Source organism: Psammomys obesus, unplaced genomic scaffold (genome assembly GCF_907164565.1).
Source record: "Psammomys obesus unplaced genomic scaffold, mPsaObe1.curated_primary_1811, whole genome shotgun sequence".
Lineage (NCBI taxonomy): Eukaryota > Metazoa > Chordata > Mammalia > Rodentia > Muridae > Psammomys > Psammomys obesus.
In genome coordinates this window covers 34,858,920-34,880,629 of record NW_026593286.1, presented here as the reverse complement: position 1 = coordinate 34,880,629, position 21,710 = coordinate 34,858,920, and the positions used below count along the sequence as shown (strand labels likewise).

At 41.9% G+C, this 21,710-nt stretch overlaps 1 protein-coding gene across 2 annotated transcripts in view; it reads right to left on the bottom strand.

The window, feature by feature from the left end:
* Positions 1 to 21,710, bottom strand: part of Ankrd44 (ankyrin repeat domain 44) — a 267,140-nt gene that overhangs the window by 72,834 nt on the left and 172,596 nt on the right. For both annotated transcript variants that reach the window (XM_055616616.1, XM_055616615.1), the window contains exons 10-16: positions 18,371 to 18,485; positions 10,986 to 11,068; positions 9,759 to 9,822; positions 7,626 to 7,694; positions 5,098 to 5,238; positions 3,418 to 3,498; positions 469 to 580 (exon numbers count right to left, since the gene is read on the bottom strand). In XM_055616616.1, the coding sequence (XP_055472591.1) occupies positions 469 to 580; positions 3,418 to 3,498; positions 5,098 to 5,238; positions 7,626 to 7,694; positions 9,759 to 9,822; positions 10,986 to 11,068; positions 18,371 to 18,485 (665 nt within the window). The remainder of the gene's footprint in view (positions 1 to 468; positions 581 to 3,417; positions 3,499 to 5,097; positions 5,239 to 7,625; positions 7,695 to 9,758; positions 9,823 to 10,985; positions 11,069 to 18,370; positions 18,486 to 21,710) is intronic.

Here is a 21,710-nt window from a genome sequence, read left to right as displayed (position 1 = left end):
TTCTTTCTTTCTTTCTTTCTTTCTTTCTTTCTTTCTTTCTTTCTTTCCTTTTCAGTTAAAATTCTGTTCTTGGTCTTTGCCCATTTCTTTCTTTCCACCCCATACGTGGGTTGGACCCAAATGAAGCCCTGTGCCTAATGACTGAATAAGTCAGTGAGTACTAAGATACAGCACTGTTAGTGAGCATTGCTTTACTAAGTTCTCCTCAGAAAGAGCTACTCGGCTTTTTCGACGCATCCTAACTATCTTTCAAACAAAAGCTGTGTCTACACACGGATCCAACGTTCGCACCACAGTTACTGAGGATGAGCCCACTGCCAGTCAGATGAGGACAAACTTTTCACCTAGCAGAAAACATCTTCCCAGAATTCCTGGTGATGACTAAACTAGGCAGTGAGGGTGGCTGTTGAGAGTTCGGAGTCAATATTGTGTTAGAAAGAAAAAAAAAATGGAGACGAAACAACTCACCAGTTCTAGACACTGTCTGTGGCCATAGGCGGCAGCATAGTGGACACTACTGTAGCCTTCCTTGTCCCGGATGGATGGGTTTGCATCATTTTGAAGCAGAAACTCTAGACATCTGTAAGCATAAAGATGCAGTCTCAGAAACACCTCTGTGCCAGAAGGATAATTAGAGCAAAGCTCTCTATTATGGACATTCCATGAAGCACCCTGAGAATGTAAAAGAGCCTATTACCACAAGGCTATATGTGCTGGTGGGGGAAGGGCACATGCTTTCTTTATCTGTCTTTATTTCACATTAAAATAACGCTTTTGGGAGTCAGGGGAAGCTCTAGAACAAGTGGGTGGTTGGGTGTCTTTTCCTCTTCTTATCCTAAGGTAGAGAATATACCTTCAATAGTAAGATTACAACCTCTGTGTTCACAAGTCTCAAATGTAATGAAGGAGTGGTCAGGTCATGGCAGCTGGGAAAACCCAATAGAGAAGGTATTAATTCTGACATCACCATTGGAGATGAAGATTAAGTTGTTAAAAACTGGAATTTCAAAACAAATTAAGAAGAAAGGAACCTGAGAATAGACAGAATCATAAAAAGACCAGAAGAATGGCCAACCGCTTAAAAAAGTGTGAAGAACTCATTCAGTGACTACACTTGAGAGAAGAAACTTAGGCCGGCCCATCAGGAATATAGACTACACAAAGTTATGAACTTCAAAAGCCTTTTCTGGCATAGCGGTAATTTTTCTGAAAAAAGTGTCACCATGGGCTGCAAGCATGTCCAGCTGTGGCCCATGGTCTACATGCAGCCGAGGATAACTTCGAATGTGCCCAATGCAAACGAGAGCTGACTTAAAACGTTCTGCAGTGATAAGCTTGTGTTCGCAATGTCGAGAGGCAGCTGGCAGGAGGAGAAGTCTGGTGCAACCCTCACTGAAGAGCCTCGGGCTCTAGAACACCAGCACCCTGGCATGCACAGGAAACCGATCTTGGCTTTACAGAGGCAATAACCTCACTAGCTTGTTGCAGTGCCATTTCCATCACCATGAAACAAGTCCACGCTGATTCGGTTTTCTACTCTAATCAAGACTTGTTAATTTGGCCTTTTGAAACTGGGTCTCATGTAGCCCAGGCAGGCCTCAAACTCATTACATAGCTGAGAATGACTTTGTACTTCTAATCCTCCTCCCTCTAACTTCCAAGTTCTGGGATTTCTAGGATGAACCACCAGCCATGGGTAGCTCTCAGGGTTTTAAGAGTCTAAGTAGAAGCCTCCCCATTAAATAAGATTTTCCCATGGAAGCTTTCTATAGTTTATTCATAAACTTTGATGTTACATTTACCTATCATTTGGGTTAAGGCCAAAGGGATTAAAAAGACAAACTGCTTCTTTATTTCTACAAAACTGGAGAAAGATATGTTGTGTAAACCCAATCTATAAAATGCTCCAAAATAAATCAAACTCTAATTAAAGTCCTGCTATCATGCTATCTTTGGTCTTTCATACCTTAAAAGGGAAGTACTTTTATATTTGGGTAATTAAATGTCTGTAGAGAGGATCCTGTTCATGACTCATTGTAAACTGAATGTAGGTCTTTCATTCATCAGGAATAGCATTCTATGGACATACAACTCCATGGGTTGAATGTATTGCAAAAAGAAAATCATTTGACATGATAAATTTATAAGTTGAAAAAAAATCAAGAATTCCTCCCAGAGAATTATTTAGTCCAGAACATTGCTAAACTAGAGGACATCTACAAGGATACAGCAGCAGAAGCACTTGGGCTTCTCCACATTGCTCCAAAGGAAAAACAAATCCAGTGTTCAGCTGCTACAGCTTCTCTTTCCTCTCTCCAGGGCTAACTAGTAGTTTGTCTACTTGACATGCAAAATCAAAAGAACTACAGGTCACTGGTGTGGGCAGAGGGAAAGGCCTCACTTTGCAGGAAGGAGCTCAGGGCTGCCGTTCCTGGCCCGTTCTCTCCTCTCTTGCTCCCTTCCTCACCACTGACTCTGGGCTGTCACGGGGCAAGCCTGCAATTCAACTCTGCTGCAGTTCACAACAGTGTCTGTCCCTGCCCCAAAAATACTCAGTTATGTGCTACAACCTGCACCAGGGCTTTCCTCATCTGTAACAGCCTAGACACAGGGACATGAGGAGGAGAGCAGAGGGGACAGTGTAGAGGCCTTAGAGTGAGCACAAGCATTCGGGCACAGAAACTCAGACCTCTGGCAACTTGAGAAGGAAATGAACACACCCTGGAACACAAGTCTGTAGACTCTTGGGGCACTGTATCCCTTGGGGAGTGGGTACAAAGCAGACGAATGGACTCACTTGTTTGTTCCCTTATCCAGAGTTACCGCACTAAGTGCCAAGCTCACCACTGGCCACAGATCTCTGCTCTGATTTGTTTACGACTAGAATATAAAGGAGTGTCCCTGTGTCGATGCCCCTGGGTGATGGCAGGGGCTCCAGACCTTTTCACGGCAACAGTGAAGCCAGTCTGAAGTCAGTCTGAAGTCAGGCTGGGTCAGGTTTGGTAAACCTGGTCAGTGGTAGCTGTTTACAAGAAGCAGGAGGGTATCTGTAGGTCAGGGGTCTGAGGGGATTTCACACCAAGGTCTGAAGGCCTTTATTTATAGAATCTGATAATAATTATCCCCAGGTCATCAAAGTAGAACCTAAGGTCCCAAGTAGAGGCTTAACATGTCCCGATGGCATATGATACAAGACAGAGTTAGAAATAATATTTAAGACCCAAGGCTGCTGGCCAATCACAATGGTAGTCAACGCAAGCTTATAATTGTATAGAGTTCCACATACAAGAACAGTAGGATGGGTGTGTTAAAGACATCTATATCCCACCCCTTTCTCAGGGTCCCAAATGAAACCCCCAGTAGGAAGGCAGCATGAAAGAATATGGTGCTCCATTCTTACACTCCAAAGAAACTTACAGCGCAGCATCTTTTTCCTTCACTTCCCTTGCTCTTTCAAGTTCTTCAGCATTGTCATGGGCATTTCCTAAGACCATCTTACTGTTCAGCATAAGATATAAAAAAAAAAAAAACCACAATTAATTTTTAATTAAAAATTGTTGATAGGTTTTGCACAATTATCTTTCAGTGATTTTTATCCCAACCCAAAAGGGACATGCATTGTTTCTCTCTGAGGCTATCTAGAAAATCTGTTTCCTCCCAAGGAATCCAACTGAGTACATCAGCTTCCTAAAACTTCTCCCTAGCTATGTGCGACTAAGACCAGAGGCAATGTTGCTCGTCTAGGAGCCTAGACTGCCTGGTCACCAAGCTTTCACCATACCTGGAATTTCTTTTAAGATTTCTTTTTTATTTATGTATATCTGTGTGTCTGTGTGAGTGAATGCCACGTGTGTGAGATGCGATCATGTGGGTGAGATCCCTCGGAGCTGGGATTACACGTGACTGTGAGACAATTGAACTTGGGTCCTCTGAAAGAGCAGCAAACACTCTTAACTAATAAACCATGTCTCCAGCCCAGATGCCTGGGTACTCTTATGTGGGTTCTGGATATTAAACTTAGACCTCATGTCTGCAAGGAAACATTTTACCAACTGGTATACCTCCCCAGCTGTGAGTGTTTGAGTGTTTGAGTGTGTGTGTGTGTGTGTGTTTAGAGTTGCTGTTTATTTTTTGAGACAGAATCTTATGTAGCCCAGGCTATCCCCAAACTATGTATCAGAGGATGAACTTGAGTTCCTAATCCCCCTGCTCACCCTGACAAGATTCTAAGTATGTGCCACCATACCTGGCCCTTTACGCAAATTTTTAAACACTGGATCACAACCTATTACTGAGTAAAATCAATTAATTTGAAATTGCCAAAATGACATAGAAAATATAATGTATCACATACAATAAATGTAAACCTGGCTTATGAGATTTTAATTTCTCATGTACAGACATACATGTGAACATGCGCACTGAATCATGATATAAAATGTATCTCTCACTTGGTTCACCATCTTGAATATTTGAAAGGGCTGATGGGATAGCCCAGTGGAAGAGCATATGCTTAGCTTATTTATATGTTAACATTAAATGTTTAGATGTCACTGTTCTAGAAAAGAAGCCATTATAACCCAGAATCCAATGCACCACTGGGATCAGCAAAGAATTCAACAGTTGTAATGTAACTGTTCGGAATAAGAAGTTCCTCCTCTGCGGCTGCCCAGGTTGGAAGAACAGTGTCTAATCTCATCACCCCAAAGCTGCATTTGAAGGCACTTGGGATTATGCATTTGGGAGGCATTTCTTTACACAGGATGTGTATATATATTAGCAGATGGAGCATTCAAGCAGCAATGATGGCTACCATTGTGTGTGTCAAGTAAATTCCAATAGCTTTCCAAAGAACCGAAAAGCCTGGGCTTGACAGCTCTACTTGGCATTTAACTCAAGGGCAGAGAAGAGAAGAAATCGTGCAATGTCATGAAATAATCAAACCCAGAGACAGAGCAGGAAGCCTGGGGTAGGGGTGACCTCCACTCTGAATGAGAGTCCTCGTTTGTGGTTTCTAGGAGGCAGTGTGAAGAAAACATAACCATCCTCCCCTCACAGCTCTGCCCCGAGGTGAGGCACAGACAAGGCTATTTTTACTTCCTATCCATGTCTGACGCGGCGGCATAGTGCAGGGCTGTCCGTCCCCAGTCATCTGTTTGATTAACGTTGGCTCCTGTGGTCACTAATGCTTTAATACAGTGGAAATGGCAATTCGCGGCTGCATAGTGCAAAGGGGTCCTGGAAAACAAACAGTGGTTATTAATAGCATTGTTACCATTTTACTCGGTCTAGCAATTGGACTCATCACTGACAGAAACGCTGGCCCGAGTATTGTTGCTTCAGCTCTCAGTGTGTGGAAGCTGAGAGGTGCACAACCCAATCTCCACGGATGGCTTCTGGACAGGCCGACCACAGGGACACTGTCCTTTCTACGCCTACTGCCTGCCCGGTTAAGTCCATGTCATTGCTTGTCCGAGGCAAGTTTGCCCCATGAAGAATCATCTATATCATCTTCATTAAGACCATCCATAGATACTACTAGGGAAAAGGAGAGGATGTGGCAGGGGCAACGTGAAAAGGCAACAGAGTGCATGAATACAAAGTCTGTATTATATGCACATATGAAAACGTCACAGTGAAATGCATCATTCTGCATTAGTTAAGAGTATGCTAGCTTTGGTTGTTGGTTTGTTTTTATAGACCATCCTTAACTCTAATCAAGCTTCTATCTAGTTTCTGGTTTTCTTTTTGTCTGTTTGGGTTTTTTTTTTTTGGGGGGGGGGCATTATGTTTGTTTGCCTGCTTGCTTGCTTTTTCAAGACAGGGTTTCTCTGTGTAGCCTTGGCTGTCCTAGACTCGAGTTATAGACCAGGCTGGTCTTGAACTCACCACCTGTCTCTGCCTCCCCAGTGCTTTGATTGCAAGCATGCATTGCCTCACCCAGCTTCTGGTTGAGTTTCCAAAGGACCAATCCCCACCTAAGACAATCAATCCCATTCTAAAATCATCAGCTTCCCCACACTGACAGAAGCTTGGTCTCTCGGCTTGGAATTGAGGGCTTTCCCAAGCTGTGTCAATTTCTTCTACAGAGCATCTCTCTCACCTCTGCACAGTATGAACCCGTTACTGACTGCAAACCAGATGGCAAGGGTCGCTAGATCGTGCTCACATGTCACCTTAATTCATGGCCATCTCGCCTCTTGTATATTTTTTCCTGCCTATCTATTCACCCTTTCTATTCCAGAAGCAAGCTTCTTTGTCTGAGAACTATGAAGTAATTTATATTACTTATTTTTAGTTTCCAATTATTTGGCAGTTTTTTTTCTTCTGGTATGACTAGCCAATATCCCAGGAATAATAACCAAACAGAATGCTAAAAATAAAGTAACTTTAGCTCAGGAATTATTTATTAGTTTTCAAGCATTTTTTTTGCTTTGTAGACAACGTAGGGCTCTTTTACTAACTGATTTTTAATTCAGTCCAAAAGGAAGAATTATGATTATGAAATTATAATAATTTACATCTTGGATTGCTTTGTTTTAATTATTTGGAAGGAAAATGACTAGGTATCAGCCGCTCTGACAGGGCTTAAGGATAAGGAGAAAGCTAGATGTGGGGACACATGCCTGTAATCCTGACACTGGGAAGGCTGAAGCAGATGGACTGTGAGTTCAAGGACGCTTTGGAAATTGCTAGAGGGAAAAGGATGGGTAGAGTCACACCTGTGTAGACTCATGTGTTTATGTGTTGCATACATATAGTCATGTCTCAAAAGCATGTTGTATTTTTTTAAAAATGTAGTATTAGGTGATTTTGTCACTGTATGACTAAAAACTAGAAATAGAGCCTAACACACATTTAAGATATATGGGACCACTATGGTGAACGTAGCTAAGTACTGAGTGATATGTTGTTCCTTGATATATAACAGAGTGTGTGTGTGTGTGTGTGTGTCTAGGTACCCATGAACCAGCAAGCGTCATGACTAGTTTAGCTATACAAGGGGTTATGAAGGGGGAAAAAGTCCTATGGCCCAGTGGTGGTTTATGTTCAGTTAATATTTCAAAGGTTTTAAAATTTATCTCAAGATGAAATGCCCAATACAGAAAACAAATGCTGTAGATATTTTGACCATATTTAAACATTTTTATTTGTGTGTCTGTCTGTGTGTATGTGCCTGGTGGGAGAGAGGGGGAGTTCCAGAAGGGAGCATTGGATCTCTGGAGCTGGACCTATAGGCAGTTATGAGCTACCAGGCTTGGGTGCTATGATCTGAACTCTACTCCTCTGCAAAAGCAGCACATGCCCTTAATAGCTGAGCCAATTCTCCAGCCCATATATTGAGTTTGATGTGCTAAGCTGGTCTATTCCACTATTTTTTCTAAAGTATATTCAGGCAGGTCATATTTTCAAAAGCAGAACCTAGAGGGCCCTTAACTCATGACTCCCATCAGCTTTTTCTGTGTTTCCCTACAAGCTTTTTCTGTGTTTCCCATCCCTTCTGGGGGTGGAGTCACCCCAGCTGTCCCATTGTGACAAGAAGACCATGTCAACGACAGGACTTCTCAATGGACTATTCCCCACTCTTATCTGGGCCCTCAGGGCAGGTTAGCCCAACTACATACCTCCCACATTTGTCCTTTTTGTGAAAATCTGCTCCACTGCTCTGCAGGAGTTTTATACATTCTACATTGCTAGAAAGACAGGGAAAACATAATTAGCGTGGTCAGGGTTAATTACTAAGGTACCTCCAGAAAGAAGTGTTTTTGGAAGAGTACAGGATCAGATGAAACGATAGCCTCAGGTCTAAAATTTCGCTAACAAGAAATAACCTGGATATAGCCCAGGCATGTCACACTGTAAGGATCTAAATTCCTTTCTCCAAACTAATAAGTCAACAAATGAAGGGGCTTCATGGAACATTTTCAACCCAATGACTAAGGAATGTAATGATTATTATATGATTAAGTCCTCTGGTGATAGCCTCATCATTTATCCTAAAATTCTTTTTCAAAACGAACAGGAGTTTATGAAACTACTTTCAGCCTCTAATAACTTCATGCCGCCTTTAAACAATGAGGCAAAGTGGCTGAGCACAACCTTTCACCACAGCACAATAAATCCCCACAATAACCATTCTCAACTCCATATTCCCCAATCAAAAAATAAAATAAAATAAAAAAGACAGCTGCATTCCCTGCAGGTAAATAAATATGCTGGACCAACACTGAGAATGATGTAATGGAGCACAGCGATCATTCCAGCCAGCTTTGTCATTCACAAAAGCAATAAATCACCCCCAGCAGAGAGAACAGGACCCACTGGAGTGAATTTTCCTGTTGAAGGGCATGCAGCTAATATTCATTTTAATCATCGTTTCAAGCATAAGCCCAGTGTGTTGCGCTGCCACTTTCTGGGGAGCTCTGGTATTATTTAAAATGTGGGCGTAGCTATCCATCATCATTCTGAACCCGAAATGCTAAGAAGTGGTTCGGAATGTTTTGTTTTATTATAGCGTAAGTAAGAAAAATGATGTTATTAATGATAAGCCTGAGCAGGCCTCTCTCATTCTACATGTACCCTTCATAGCCACTTTTCTCTGAGAGCTAGATGTAAGAGTCACGGAACGCATGAATTTTAAAAGGCACGTTGGTACAACTAATATACAGCACCTGTCTCTTACTGGGTGATGGATGGAAAAGGACCAAAAGCATAGGTGGATTCAACCTGTGTGGTTCGTGAATCTCATTTGGTTTGGGGACTGGGGTTTGGGGGAGGGGGTCTCTTTAAAAAAAAATACAGTAATTTGGAGGGTGGGATTGGAAGGGGAGGAGGAAGGGGGCATAGCTGGAATACGAAGCAAATACATTGAAATAAAAAAAAAAAAAAACGAAAAAAAAATACAGTAATCTGTGTTCCCTGAAGGTGCAGTAATTCTGTGCAAGGCTTAGTTTATGATTCCAAAAGGGACCCATGTAAAGAAGGGGCTTTACAGTCTCATGGTTCCTTCACCTCTGATAAATAGGTAATGTCCTTGGTAGCACACAAGATAAATGGAGACTTCCTTAAGTGCTAGAAAACTGATTAAGAACCAGCACCTTCCCACTACCAGGTCACACAAGAGGCACTATGTTCTGTCAATATGTGGTCATACACCAACACTATATTGATCAGAACTTTCATCTAACCATTGATATGCGAAAAAGAAAAAAAGCTGATGGAAAAACATCCTTTGCTACAAGGGAATATGCAAGGATTAAATCACTCTTGCCTATCTTTAGGATTTCCTTGGCCTTTGTTCATGCTTAATCATTCTAAAAATTTCAAAACTAATTATTTATTTACCACAAAGTGTCTATAAATGAGTATAAATTGATTCAATCTTTTATCCTCTTCGTCACCACCCAGCAAATGGTGACAAAGAAGGGAAAACTTGAGAACAATGTTCAAATTAATTTCTTTCCATAGGAAAGATGCCGAGTAGGCGTCATGTTGTGTAGCCTGACATCTCCCAGCCAGTGGGAGCTGGGAAAAGATAACAACTCAAGCCCCATGCACCATGAAGGATGGACTGCTTTCCTGTGGAAAAAACGAAATCTGAGTGATGTGGAAATGAAGCTAGTGACACTTGATATTTGGTAGAAGTGATTGTGACCCCATTTACTGAGGAAATTGCCTTTGGTTCACAGGCAGTTTATGTCAATTAAGATGTATGAAGTCGTCATGTCACGAAATAACCAGCACACAGAAGTACTCACCCTCCTGCAGCAGCAGCGTGAAGGCACGTTCTTCCAAACGTATCTGGGGTGTCTATTTCAAAGCCTGCAGACAGCACGTGCTCATTACTAAACAAGGACACTATGCTATACTTTTGTCCTAGTTAAACCACAAGAAACATTGCAGAGACAGAAAAATCAGTTAGTAGGAAAACCAGAAGGCAAGCAATTGTAGTCAGAAAGAGGTTGTCATGGAAACAAATGGTAACTGCTCAAGCTTGGCAATTTTATAGGAAGCACCACGAAGTCAAGAAGGATTTATTTTTTTTGCATTCAGCCCTCGGTGAACTGCAGCCCCGTTTTTCAATCCCAGGATAGAAATTTATGAAATCAATTTGAGATAAGTAGGGCAATGGACAGGCAGACAGAACACACGAGAAACATGGAAGGCAGAGGAGTAATCCTAACAGGCAGGGATAGAAATTCCTTTAAGGGTATCCCAACCTTCCCGAGGGTCGACGGCGTGGAAAACATGCTTTCAAGCAGGGATTATTTTTTTTTTTTAAGCATGCCAAAAGCAGTGAAAACAGAATCCACCATAGGTAAAGTACTTAGAGGAAGAAATACGCCTCTCAGGTAGCTAATGATTTAATTCATAAACAGTCTTCGCCCTGCAGGCTTCTGCCACTTTGGAAAGCCCAGGAACTTCTTAAGATAAAAAGTTGGGCAGAAGCAGAGATAAGAAAGACCGGCAAGGTGGAAAGCAGAGAGGATCTCTGGTTCCAGGCAGCCCCACATTAAAAATAGAAAAATTAAACCTTCTTGGAAGTGGGTCTGCCTTGATGATGTTTAGATGCCCATGGAGTTGGATAATAATATGCCTGATGTTTTCTACCACTGAAATGTTGAAGATTGGGTCATTTTCTTTTGTTGAAAAATACTAAATATTAAGTCATCAAGTTAAACCTCAAAGATTTTTTTTTCCTTCTATGACTTAAGATTCCCCTCTGTAAGCTCTGGCCGCTCCTCCCACCCAACTCTGGACCACTGAAAAAGGACTGTCATTTGACACAGAAATGCTGGCATCCAGACAGCGTTGACTTCAGGGACTGCCAGGAGCTGTCTCTTGCAGGCAGGCTATGGAACCACCTCACTCTGCCAAGGTAAGGCAATGGCCAAGCGCAGCCAGCCACTGAGCCCACACACCTAAAGCCATCTGGCTCACAGACAGGACACATGAGGCCTGATTGCTGGCGTGGATTCACTTACCGGATAGTAACAACTTCCTGCAGCAGTCAGAGTGGGCATTTAGGGCAGCTAAATGGAGGGGAAACATGCTATGGATTCCACACCTGAGGAGAACAACAACCACTCACAGTCAGAGATCCTAAAATGCACAGCGCAATCACCCCGCTGCCAGTCCTCTGCTGGGGACACCTACAAGGATCCCTGAAGGAATTTTGTCATTTTTCCATCCAGTAAGGAATTACACAGCCATTTTCTGCCTTAAAATAAGATGACCTGGTTCTAAAGCAATTGAAAGCCCATAACCACAGGGAAGTGTGTATATGTATCTGTGTACATATATACTGCGTGCATGTGGATATACACACAGATTTAATAAAAGAATCTCCTTCATGTGAAGACTTAAACATGTATTACCCTATTGTTTCTTTTGGCTTAGTTGTTAAACATCTTGTTTATTCATCCATTCATTCTCTTACTCACTTATGTGCTCAACATTTTGTGAATCTAAGATGCCATGCTTAGTGCCAGAGCTAATAGTGCTGAGCGAGAGAACCCCCAAGTGGGGAAAGCAACCTATTTTGTTCCTTAATTCAATAAGTATTTACTGTTGGCCTAATATGCGCCCATGTTTTGCTAATAGCTGCTGTATTATTAGAAATAAAATTAGATAAAAGTAGCTATTTGCCTTTTGTTTGGCAAAAGCTTATCTTCCTAATGGACTATGCTGGTGTGCACTAACCCACATCACTCTATCAGCCCCTAGACACAGGAGCAGGAAACACTAAGCGCAGATTTCATAAACCTAGCATGCTTTGCCCTAAAAAGTATTCCAAAAACAATCTAGAAAAGGCTTCAAGCCTGACTTGAGAGCCCATCCTTAGGACCCTCCGGGAAGGGTGAGAAGCCAAGCAGTGCTCCTCTGAGCCACTCCCCCCCCACACACCTTTCTCTGCCCAAGACCTAAAGCCGTGAGCTGAACTTACTTCGTAGGCACCAGCGTCATCTGCGGCTGCTGTGTACCCATAACATTTCATGCAACATCTCATGTAAATCAAGTAATACACTTACAGTTTTTCAGTCCTTCACGCTAGCCCTGCAGCATTAACCACCCAAGCTGATTCTCAGATACAAGGTGATCCGTTTTCAGATTTCATGCCTCATAAAGAGACACCCATCATTTGAATTTGTTAGACTTGGGTTATAAATACTGTGTTTTTCCATCCCAAGAGTTATCACTTATTAAGTGTGTGAATGTATGAAAGTAAATGCATAGCCACAAATAGTTCAGTCTTTGGTGTTTTGCAGAATGAAAGTGTCAGCAATGAGCCTCACTTTCTGGTTTCTGTTGGTTGGTGGGTTTTTTTTTTTGTTTTGTTTTCAATTTTCTGTTAGTTTTCCTTTCTATGTATGGAGATCTCTGGCCCAGTGTAGACAATAGCTGGCATCCAACAAGAGATGCAATTTCCCAGTCTTCTGGGCAACATCATGGGGAGGAGAGCTGCTTGTAATCACCTCTCTCATCACTTATCCACCCCCATTACAAGGTCCTAAAAAACAGTTGCATAAATGAATATCTTGATGTTCATGGAAGGTAGGAGTCAGAGGAGGGGAGGAGGTTTCCTGTTTATGCTACTATTTATATCATTTCCATTTGCTTTAATAGAAACATACTATTTTTTAAGAGTATGTTATGATATAACCCTAACTAATGAAACTTACTAATGGGATTAGCATGCAAAAATTTGATTTGTTTGAGGAGGGTTAGGGCAAAAATACATGATTAAATATTTTTAGACTTTTAGAAGGGAATGTAAAGAGGGCATAGAATATATAAAAAGTACAGAATAACTTCTATGATATTTTTATTTCTAAAGAGATGCGTCTGAATCAAGACTGCATTTCTCACAATTTCCTGAATGAATATAATTTTTAAACTATATACATTCATATATATTTATATATATATGTGTAGATACACAATAAATTTTATAAAGACAAATAATATATATACATGTATATACACATAAATATATTATCAATATATTATAAAGATAATATTTATACATATGTGTATATACATGGCACATATTTTATAATTCTATATGTGCATAGGCATATACACCTATATGTACATGTAAAGAATATATTTTATGACAAATATATTTTATATACAACAGAGCAAGCATGAATTAGAATGAATTAGAGAAATATTACCAGCATCTCTAAGAAACTAGATAAACAGAAAGCAATAGTTTAACAGTTGCATAATATATTCTATAAACCTCATTACCAATACTCTTATCAATCTTTCCACTTTCAGTAATTTATCAGTCTACATTAACTATTTTCTTTTTCACCGCTACTTAGAAAGAAAAGAGATAAAACTACTCTAGTTTAAAGTACCTAGCAAAAATTCTGTTTATTACATTTTGTTTTATTCTGTACTTAGTAAAGAGTCATTTCTGTGCAGGGTTTGAAGATATCAGTATAGGTACCACTATTATTGGCATTTCAACTTGAATATGACACTGGTTCAAACAGTCAAATTATATGTCAAGGAAAAGGGCATGATTCAGATCTCTGAATCATGTAGAAAGAATGTAAACATTTGAAATAGAACTATCCTTTATTGTAATAAAGGCTCATAAAGGAAAGATTTTGAAACTTTTAGTAGGAAAATCCAGCCTTGGCTGCCATAGTTATAGGCCTCACTCTTGCTTCAGGTATACATCAAGGAGCATTGAGAATAAAAATGTCAAATAACCCTGAAGTTAATAATGTATCAGTTACAGAAAAGAGGAGACCAATTCCAGCTAAATTGTTGCATTTATTTGGCAAGTCATAAAATTAATGGAAGCCATTTGTATTTAGGCATTTCTACTTTAATAGTTAGCTGGCATCCCCTACTAAGCTATTCTAAAATAAATGAGGTCTGAAAGATGTTCTTGTGCCATGCTACCAGAGATGAAAGGGCTGTTGGACCAGAAAAATATTGGGGTCTTTTCAATTTTCCTCTTGGTATCAGGGGACACATCTGCTCCTTCCTATACTCAGGATTTTGTAGGACTGTCCCTTTACTCTCTGTGGTAAAGAATACCATTTAGAGTGATGTAGTCGGGAACTCTGAGTGTCGATTTCACTACTTGCTAAGTACTTGGAGCTGGGCAAGTGGATAATGGTTCCATTACTAAGAACTTAAAGATCTTTACAGTGTCTGCATCACAGAGTAATTAGAAGCACTCCCTGGGCTAATGCACACAAAGCTTGAAATGGAGGAGCTGGCACACAGTTACCCGCGTGACTGGCATTAGCTTCCCTGGAGGCTGGAGGTCATCGGCTGTGCTCAGGATGCCGACGATGGGGAAGGTGAACCTTGACCGCCTAGCGTTCTCTACTTCCTTCTCTCTAAGTCCTTGTTCACAGCTCCCTGGGTGAGCGACGTTGGTTTAACTTGCCCACTGAGTAAGCAAGACACATTTCCTAACTTAGAATGGAACGATTTTATGATTATTTCACCTGAATTGTTCTCAATCTTTTTTTAAACGAAACTTCTAAGGAATGGTATCTACGTCACTGTAGCTACTGCTGCAGGCACTTGGGAATAGCTGATGACAGGAGACTGGCTCCTGCCTTCTGCAGCCTACATAAATCTTCAGCGGCTAGAGCAGTCTGGGCACTTTAACATGGCTACCAAGGTTTCTCCTGGGTGGCCACTGTCCAGTCCACAGGGATTCCAGATTCTCAGTGAACGTCTTTGCATCCCTCCTGAGAGCCGAGCTCTACCCTGACCCCTGAACTTTGCACATTCAGGTTTCTCTGATTCTCCATCTTTCCTGCTGCCTTTTGTAATGTTTCTTAAACTTGTTAATGCATGCTTGTGCGCCACTGCAAATACTTTTGGGTTCTAAGAAGTCTTCTAGGAGAATCTTTTCTTGTTAATAATATTATAACAATAGATTTAAAGCATATTTGGGTTCATCTGAAGGATAATTTTATTTTTATCCTGTATATGCCAAACCTCAGAGTTGGCATTTGCACTTCAGCTTACCTTGCATTTGTGTAGCATACTTTGGTTATAGGTTGTCATAGAGCACTGGGAAAAGCATAAGTTGGCTCTACTACACCTAAACCGTATCTCAGCCTGGGGAGAGATGAGGACACTGAGAGCTTTGTGCAAACAAAAGATGGCATAGTAGTTAGAATAAGGCCATTGTTCTGGGTACTGAGCTCATTGCCCTTCCACATTGCTTAGACCACTGCAAGGCGTTCCCTCTTGCAATACACACGGAACCCTGAGTCAGCAGCTCAGCCACCCCAGTTCCACAGAGATGGTGGCCTCACATTGCACTACCTGAGTCACTGCCATATGAGTTATCACCCTGGCAATGCTGGTATGCTGGAGCTCCAGACCCAAATGGCCAAGGGCAGGGTCTCCGTCCGGCCCCTCACTATCTCTGTGACCTTGTCTGCTGGGGCTCACCACAAAGCACTTACCCTATGGGAGTGTCGTAATGGTTGTTAGCCTTTAGAGTGGTGCCTAGGCTAGGTATGCACTTCGAGGTGTTTGCTTCCACACCGCTGAGCACTTTCCATGAATGTTAATGTCTATGTGCATGTGTTTTACAGTCCCTAAAACCTTCACTGATATGGTAATGTCCAAAGTCCAAGAAGTTAGAAGCTGGAGTAATGCTGATTATTCAACTAACAACAACAAAAATGAGTCTACAGTGAGCTCCTGAAACTCTCTCACCACCATGATCTAATTAGCAGATGTTCATCTCAGTCTTGGTTGACCCCCCCCCCCCCACACACACACACACAGCCCATGTTTCTTCCCAGAGGCCAGTCCTGGCCTTACAAGACAGGATTCCATATTCCTGATATGAGTTCTTGTAGCCCAGTGGCAGTGTTACTTGCTCTGGTGGCATGTAAGATCATCATCGTTCATTCAATCTGGCCCCAAATAGGCGCCTATATGATCCCAGACCCTGGCACAGCGGGTGACAACTAACAGGCACTTAAAAATCAGCAACAATGAAGTATCGCAGTCTGTCATGTGAGTAACCATGGGAACGAATTCTGCTGTGATGGATGCAGAAAGAACCATGAACATAATCTGTGAGGTGGAAGGCTTGGCTAAAAGCGGATTCCTTTTCTTACGCAAAGAGGTGTGCACAGCCAGCACTGGTCACCATCATTCCCCTCCTCCGCAGGTTCTCAGCCTCATCCTTAGCCTATGACCTCATCTTTTCTTCCCATGACACTTGGAAGAGGCTGCCAAGTGTTTGTCCTCTGGACAGCCTCCAGTCATCTGGATGGCTATCAGAGGATCTTTTTTACACACAAATGGGACTGTGAGATACAACCCATCCTACACCCATCTATAATTCCTTAACAGCTTCCGAATGCCTCCAGATAGAAGCCAGTTCCCTGGCAGGACATGAGATCCTCCTATATTCTCCTTCCGCCCTTCCTGCCTCATTTCTCCCAACCCCACCACACGTGTCTGGCCACCTGGCTCCAGGGCGTGCTTCAACAGGTTCATGTGTTTGTGTCCTTGTAGAGGAGAACCATTCCTCAAGAAAGGTCTTTCTTGTTTCTGTCTCTCTTTCAGTTCCCAAATGCATCCAGATGTTTGTCCATGTATTCTTCTGCTGGAATGCCAGGTCTTCTGGGAGATCCAGAGAGCGAGTTTCCGCAACTGTTTTAAGAGGCAGCTGCAGAGCGCCATGGTAGCAAGCATAAGGCGGCAACCATTTGCTCCTCTGTGACCTCCACCATCATCAGGCTGGCACCAGGAGGTCGGTGGAATCTAGCTCAACTCAACAATTAATGAAGGTAAACCACGGTGACTACAAAGCTATTTGTTCCTTAAAATGCGCTTCAAAACACCTGACCCTTGGTAAATTTGACAGAGAATGTGGCCCCATCGTAGCTACCATGAACCATCTTAATTTTGGTTTATTCTTCACCAAGATTTTCAATTATAATATACCCATTTGACAAATACGGAATTCTTAATGTATGCTTTCCCTCCTATAAATTCAGTTATGGCTACCCACAGCCTCTGTGATCAAGGCTAACTTCCGCATTTAAGCATTTAAGGTACTCTTGAGTTTGTCTCTATTACATATTATTAGGTAATAATAATTAACATTTATTGATAGCTTACTGAGTATTGTGTACTGTTGAGAGAGCCTTTTATAGAGACTATCATTTTAATAAGCTTTACTGGTGTGTTTAAATAGCTTGTACTCATTCAGCTCTTACCAGAGAGCTTTCCTGGTAATTAAGTCATTTAATCTTCCTAACAAACTTAAAGATGGATACCATTATCATTTCTATTTTTCAAGGCACAGAGGAATTGCACAGCAGGCTCAAAATCACACAGTTCGAAAGTGAAGTAGGTAGCAATGGAGCCCAGACTAGCCCAGCAAACCTGGGTTTCCAAGCACCACACACTGCCACTGGGCAGACAGCAGCTCCCTGGTATCTCAGTCAATGGAGTCTCTGTGGTCAGTGGAGTCTGGAGTCACTTCCCTGCAAAGGTATGGCTCTACATCTCTGCTGCTCTCCTCCTCCTCTAAGCTGCTGGCATCCTCTGCTCTGCTCTGCTCTGCTCAGACCCTCCTCCGGGGCCCCTCATACTCTCTGCCTACATCCATACTCCCCCTACTAAAACACACACCTACTAAACACACACCTCCCCACCCATACCACACCCCCAGGCCTGCCCAAGACTCATCCTCCTGAAGCCTTTTCAACAACTTCCACCACCGCCTTTGAGTTTTCACTTTCCTGTTGACTCTGACGACATAGACAGCAAGCATTTCGCCATGGAAGGTCTGTCTTTTCAGAACTCTGACTGGCTGTCTTTAACGGTTCTTTGTTCTAAGTGGACTTGAGGTCAATAAACGTGTGAGTCCCTTGAAGATGCCAGGCAGTAACGGCTCAGGAAACCTTCTATGAACTCAGCCCCACACGCAGAGAAATGCTTTTGATATTCTTGAGGAAATAAGTGCAAAATAATTCATGTGGTAGATAGACTCAATTGTACCCTACAATTCTATTTTTAAAACTGGGCAAAAACTCTGAGTAAATTTGAATTTGCCTGGTTATGTTTCCTGTTTATCAGTGGATGCTGAAACAAACAAAGAGACACTAGAAAGCAAAGCTGAAAATAAAGTCATGGCTTTCTCAGCTAAACCCAGCAAAACAGACCTCATTCTGATGCAGATGAAACCAAATGGTTCCTCCTTGGCTCTGCCAGATGTAATCTGCACTTAGCATAATGGCACAGATCCACCTTACTCCGGACAAATGGGAGCCTTTCACTGCACAACAGCCTCCCTTGGCAGCGTCCCCACACGTGGCACTTAGACCTTTGCCTTTTCCCCGTGACCTACTTGGCTGTGTCGGCTCCGCTAGTTATTAGGGTGTTGATCAGGAGCTCGTGACCGTATCTTGCAGCCACATGCAGGGGGGTGTTGCCGTCCTTATCCACACAGTCAATTTCGCCTCCTGAAAGAGATTTTAACACAGCATCAAGCAAGGCTTCGCTTCAGGTTATTTTGGGCACCACATCCCGCCAGCCCCTTGAGAGCACCCAATAGTGATTTCCTTTCTACTCCAGCGCGCCTCTCTGCTCTACAGCATAAAAATGGCTGTTACGGGGATGACTCCCTATCTGAAACTGTAGCAACTGCCATCTCTGCAGAAAGAGGGGTCTATCAGAAATGCTTTTGGAAAAGCCATATTGTCTCAAGAACCTAAAACCTTCCAACTACATTCTGCTTCTAGCTGAACAATACAGTCAAATTCCATAAAATATAACTCTGGAGACATATGGAAATTACCTCACAGAAACCAAATGAGACAGAGCAGTCAGGGAAAGATTTGTGTAGTGTGATGACCTAACTTGAAATGTGGATGAGTAAGATGAGAAAAAGCATGAATTAGAAGCTGATGATGCCAGTATTTCTTAAAAATATCACATCGGTTTCCTGTAATCCTTTCTTTCATATAACATTTTCATTTTGCCTCACTTTATTTTGCCTTGTTTCCCTCCAACATTTTATTCCACGTTTCCCTTTCTAAAAGTGTATGTGCAAATGTTATGTGTCTATTTAGTTATTTGAATGTTTAAAAATAGCTTAGATATTGAGGCATTTCACTTGTATATATGTTCGTTTTTGTTTTTTTTTAACTGCAAATATTCTCACACACAAATGCATCGCCTTCTCTTCCGGAAGAAAATGAATTTGGTATAATTTTGTGTAATACACAGTGCAGACAGCACTTTCTTCAACTGCCTTCCAAATGGATTTTACAGTTGTTTTCCTGTTTAAGTCTGGAATCCGAAGACGCCGACATCACCTCTTTCACACCTCTTCTACACTTTATTTCAAACCTCTCCTGCCGTTAGTACCTCCGGAAGCCAAGCCAAGTGGTGTAGGAGGTCCTAAATGTTGGTTTCCTTGTTAGTGTCACACTAAACATTTTGGCAGGGATACTCCGGAGCAGATGGGGACTTCCTCTGGCACCTCCCGCACACACGCAGGTTTCCTTGCTCTTCTGCTGGGGGATGTGATACTGTATTATGGGCCGTGGGCACAGCTTCAAAGCGGAGAGGTGCTCTTGTTGATGGTTGCTTAACAATGCAAAGGCAGTCAATGGGACCTAACTACTAATTCTTTAAAAAAAAAAAAAAAGATGTAATAATGGGGATTTTTTTTCTGCTTTATGCAGTTTACTTCAATAAGAAAGACATTTGAGTACTTAAGATTGCAACTGCCAAGGCATCCTATAGGCTGTGTGAATATACAATTTAATATGCCATTTTCAAACAAGACTCTCCCACATGACTTCCCTCATGCAGTGAGCACTTTACGCAAAGGCCATCTGACTACTGTGCCCTTGTACTAGTGCCTTGATGTACAGCTGGTACATTTGATTCTGTTTTAAATTTTTAACTAGATTCAATTTAATGTGTTTTATTTGTATTAAAATATTTATACTTCACAAATCAAAATCATATTTTTTTAAAAGCCTCATGCTTGGGAGACATCTCAGTTGGCATAGTGGTTGCCATGCAAGCATGAGGACCTAAATTGGTTCCCAGGACTTGTGTTAAAAATCTGGGCACTGTGGCACACCTTGTAATCCCGGCACGAGTGACACAGAGATAGGAAGGAAGAACCCTGGGGCTGGCCAGCAACCAAGCCTAATTAGCAAGCTCCAGATCCCAGTGAGAGACCCTGCCTCAAAAAAAAAAAAAAAAAAAAAAAAAAAGCAAAGTAGATGGCTCTTGAGGAATGACACCCGCGGTTGACCTGTGGTTTGCACACACACACACACACACACACACACACACACACACACACACACACTTCCCTTCCCATTCCCTTATTACATCCTCATAGACTTTCCATAGTAGCCACTCTCATTCGTTCTAGCATGTGCTTCCTGTGTTCTGACAGTGTCTTTGGTGACTGTATCCCGGAACTGGAGTTGAGTCATCTCTTCTTGAGGATCACCTTAACATGACACAGCCCTGTTGTTGCTCCGGCCTGAATGAAGTGGCTTGGCAGACTCAGAGGCTATGGACTAGGCTCTAGGTAACACCTTACAATTACCAGGAACGCTGCGTGAAGAAACCCATATGTACGTGTACTGTCTGTATTTGCTAGGCAAACGGATGTATGTTTCTGTGGGGTTTTGCCGGCTCTCTCCCTGCGGGCGCTGGGTTAGTTGCATGCTGTCAAGCACTGCGCGAGTGTGCCTCCTCTCCACAGACTCGGGGTTTTGAATACCTGCCATCAGATGACTGAGAGCCAGCCTCCCAGTGGGGACTGCATTTGCATTTATCATATTATGAAGAAGCATCATCTGCTGTATCAAGGGACATGTGTTTATCTTATCCTAAAGAAGGATTTTTCAGGGCTTTTGCCCATTGTTCTAAATCTGTGTATCTGTGTGTGGGCTTTTATTCCTTGATTTTCAAAAGCTTGTTTGACTTCTGGGGGTTGTGTATTTACCGGTAATATATGCTACAAATATTTTTCTTCTGCTCTTCCTTTGTCTTTGTTTTTTTTACGGCATTTTCATTCAGTTAAAAAATAATACGTAAACCTTTTTATTTATTGAATTTGGTTTGCAAGTACAAAGGCTTTGTTCACAGTCTGGTGACAAAGAAATTAACCCACTGTTTACCACACTGGAAAAATCTGTTGTTGAGATAGCTGACCCATTTGAAGTTTAGTTTAGTGGCTATGATGTAAGTTATCTGAATAAATAAATGTTCCCCAAAGGCCTAAAGAATGAGTCTGAGGGAAAGGCTTGAACAGTTCATAAAGATAGAAACTCGATTCATGGTTAACCAGGATCTGGGGAGGGAGAATGAAGAGAATGAGATGAGGTTCATTCTAGGAATGATAAGAATGTTCTAGAGTTATATGGTGGTGATGGTTGTATAACCTTGAGAAAACACTAAAATTCACTGAATCACATATGATCTCAATCTCAACTTAAAAAGTAAAGGCTGAAGAATCATGGTGGGTCATGCCTGTAATCCCAGGACTCAGGAGACCACATCAGAAGGATGGTGAGTTCAAGGCTATCTTGGGCTACATAGTGAGTTTTAGGCTGCTGGCCTGAGCTACATAGCAAGACCTCATTTTAAGAGAAAGAAAGAAAGAAAGAAAGAAAGAAAGAAAGAAAGAAAGAAAGAAAGAAAGAAAGAAAGAA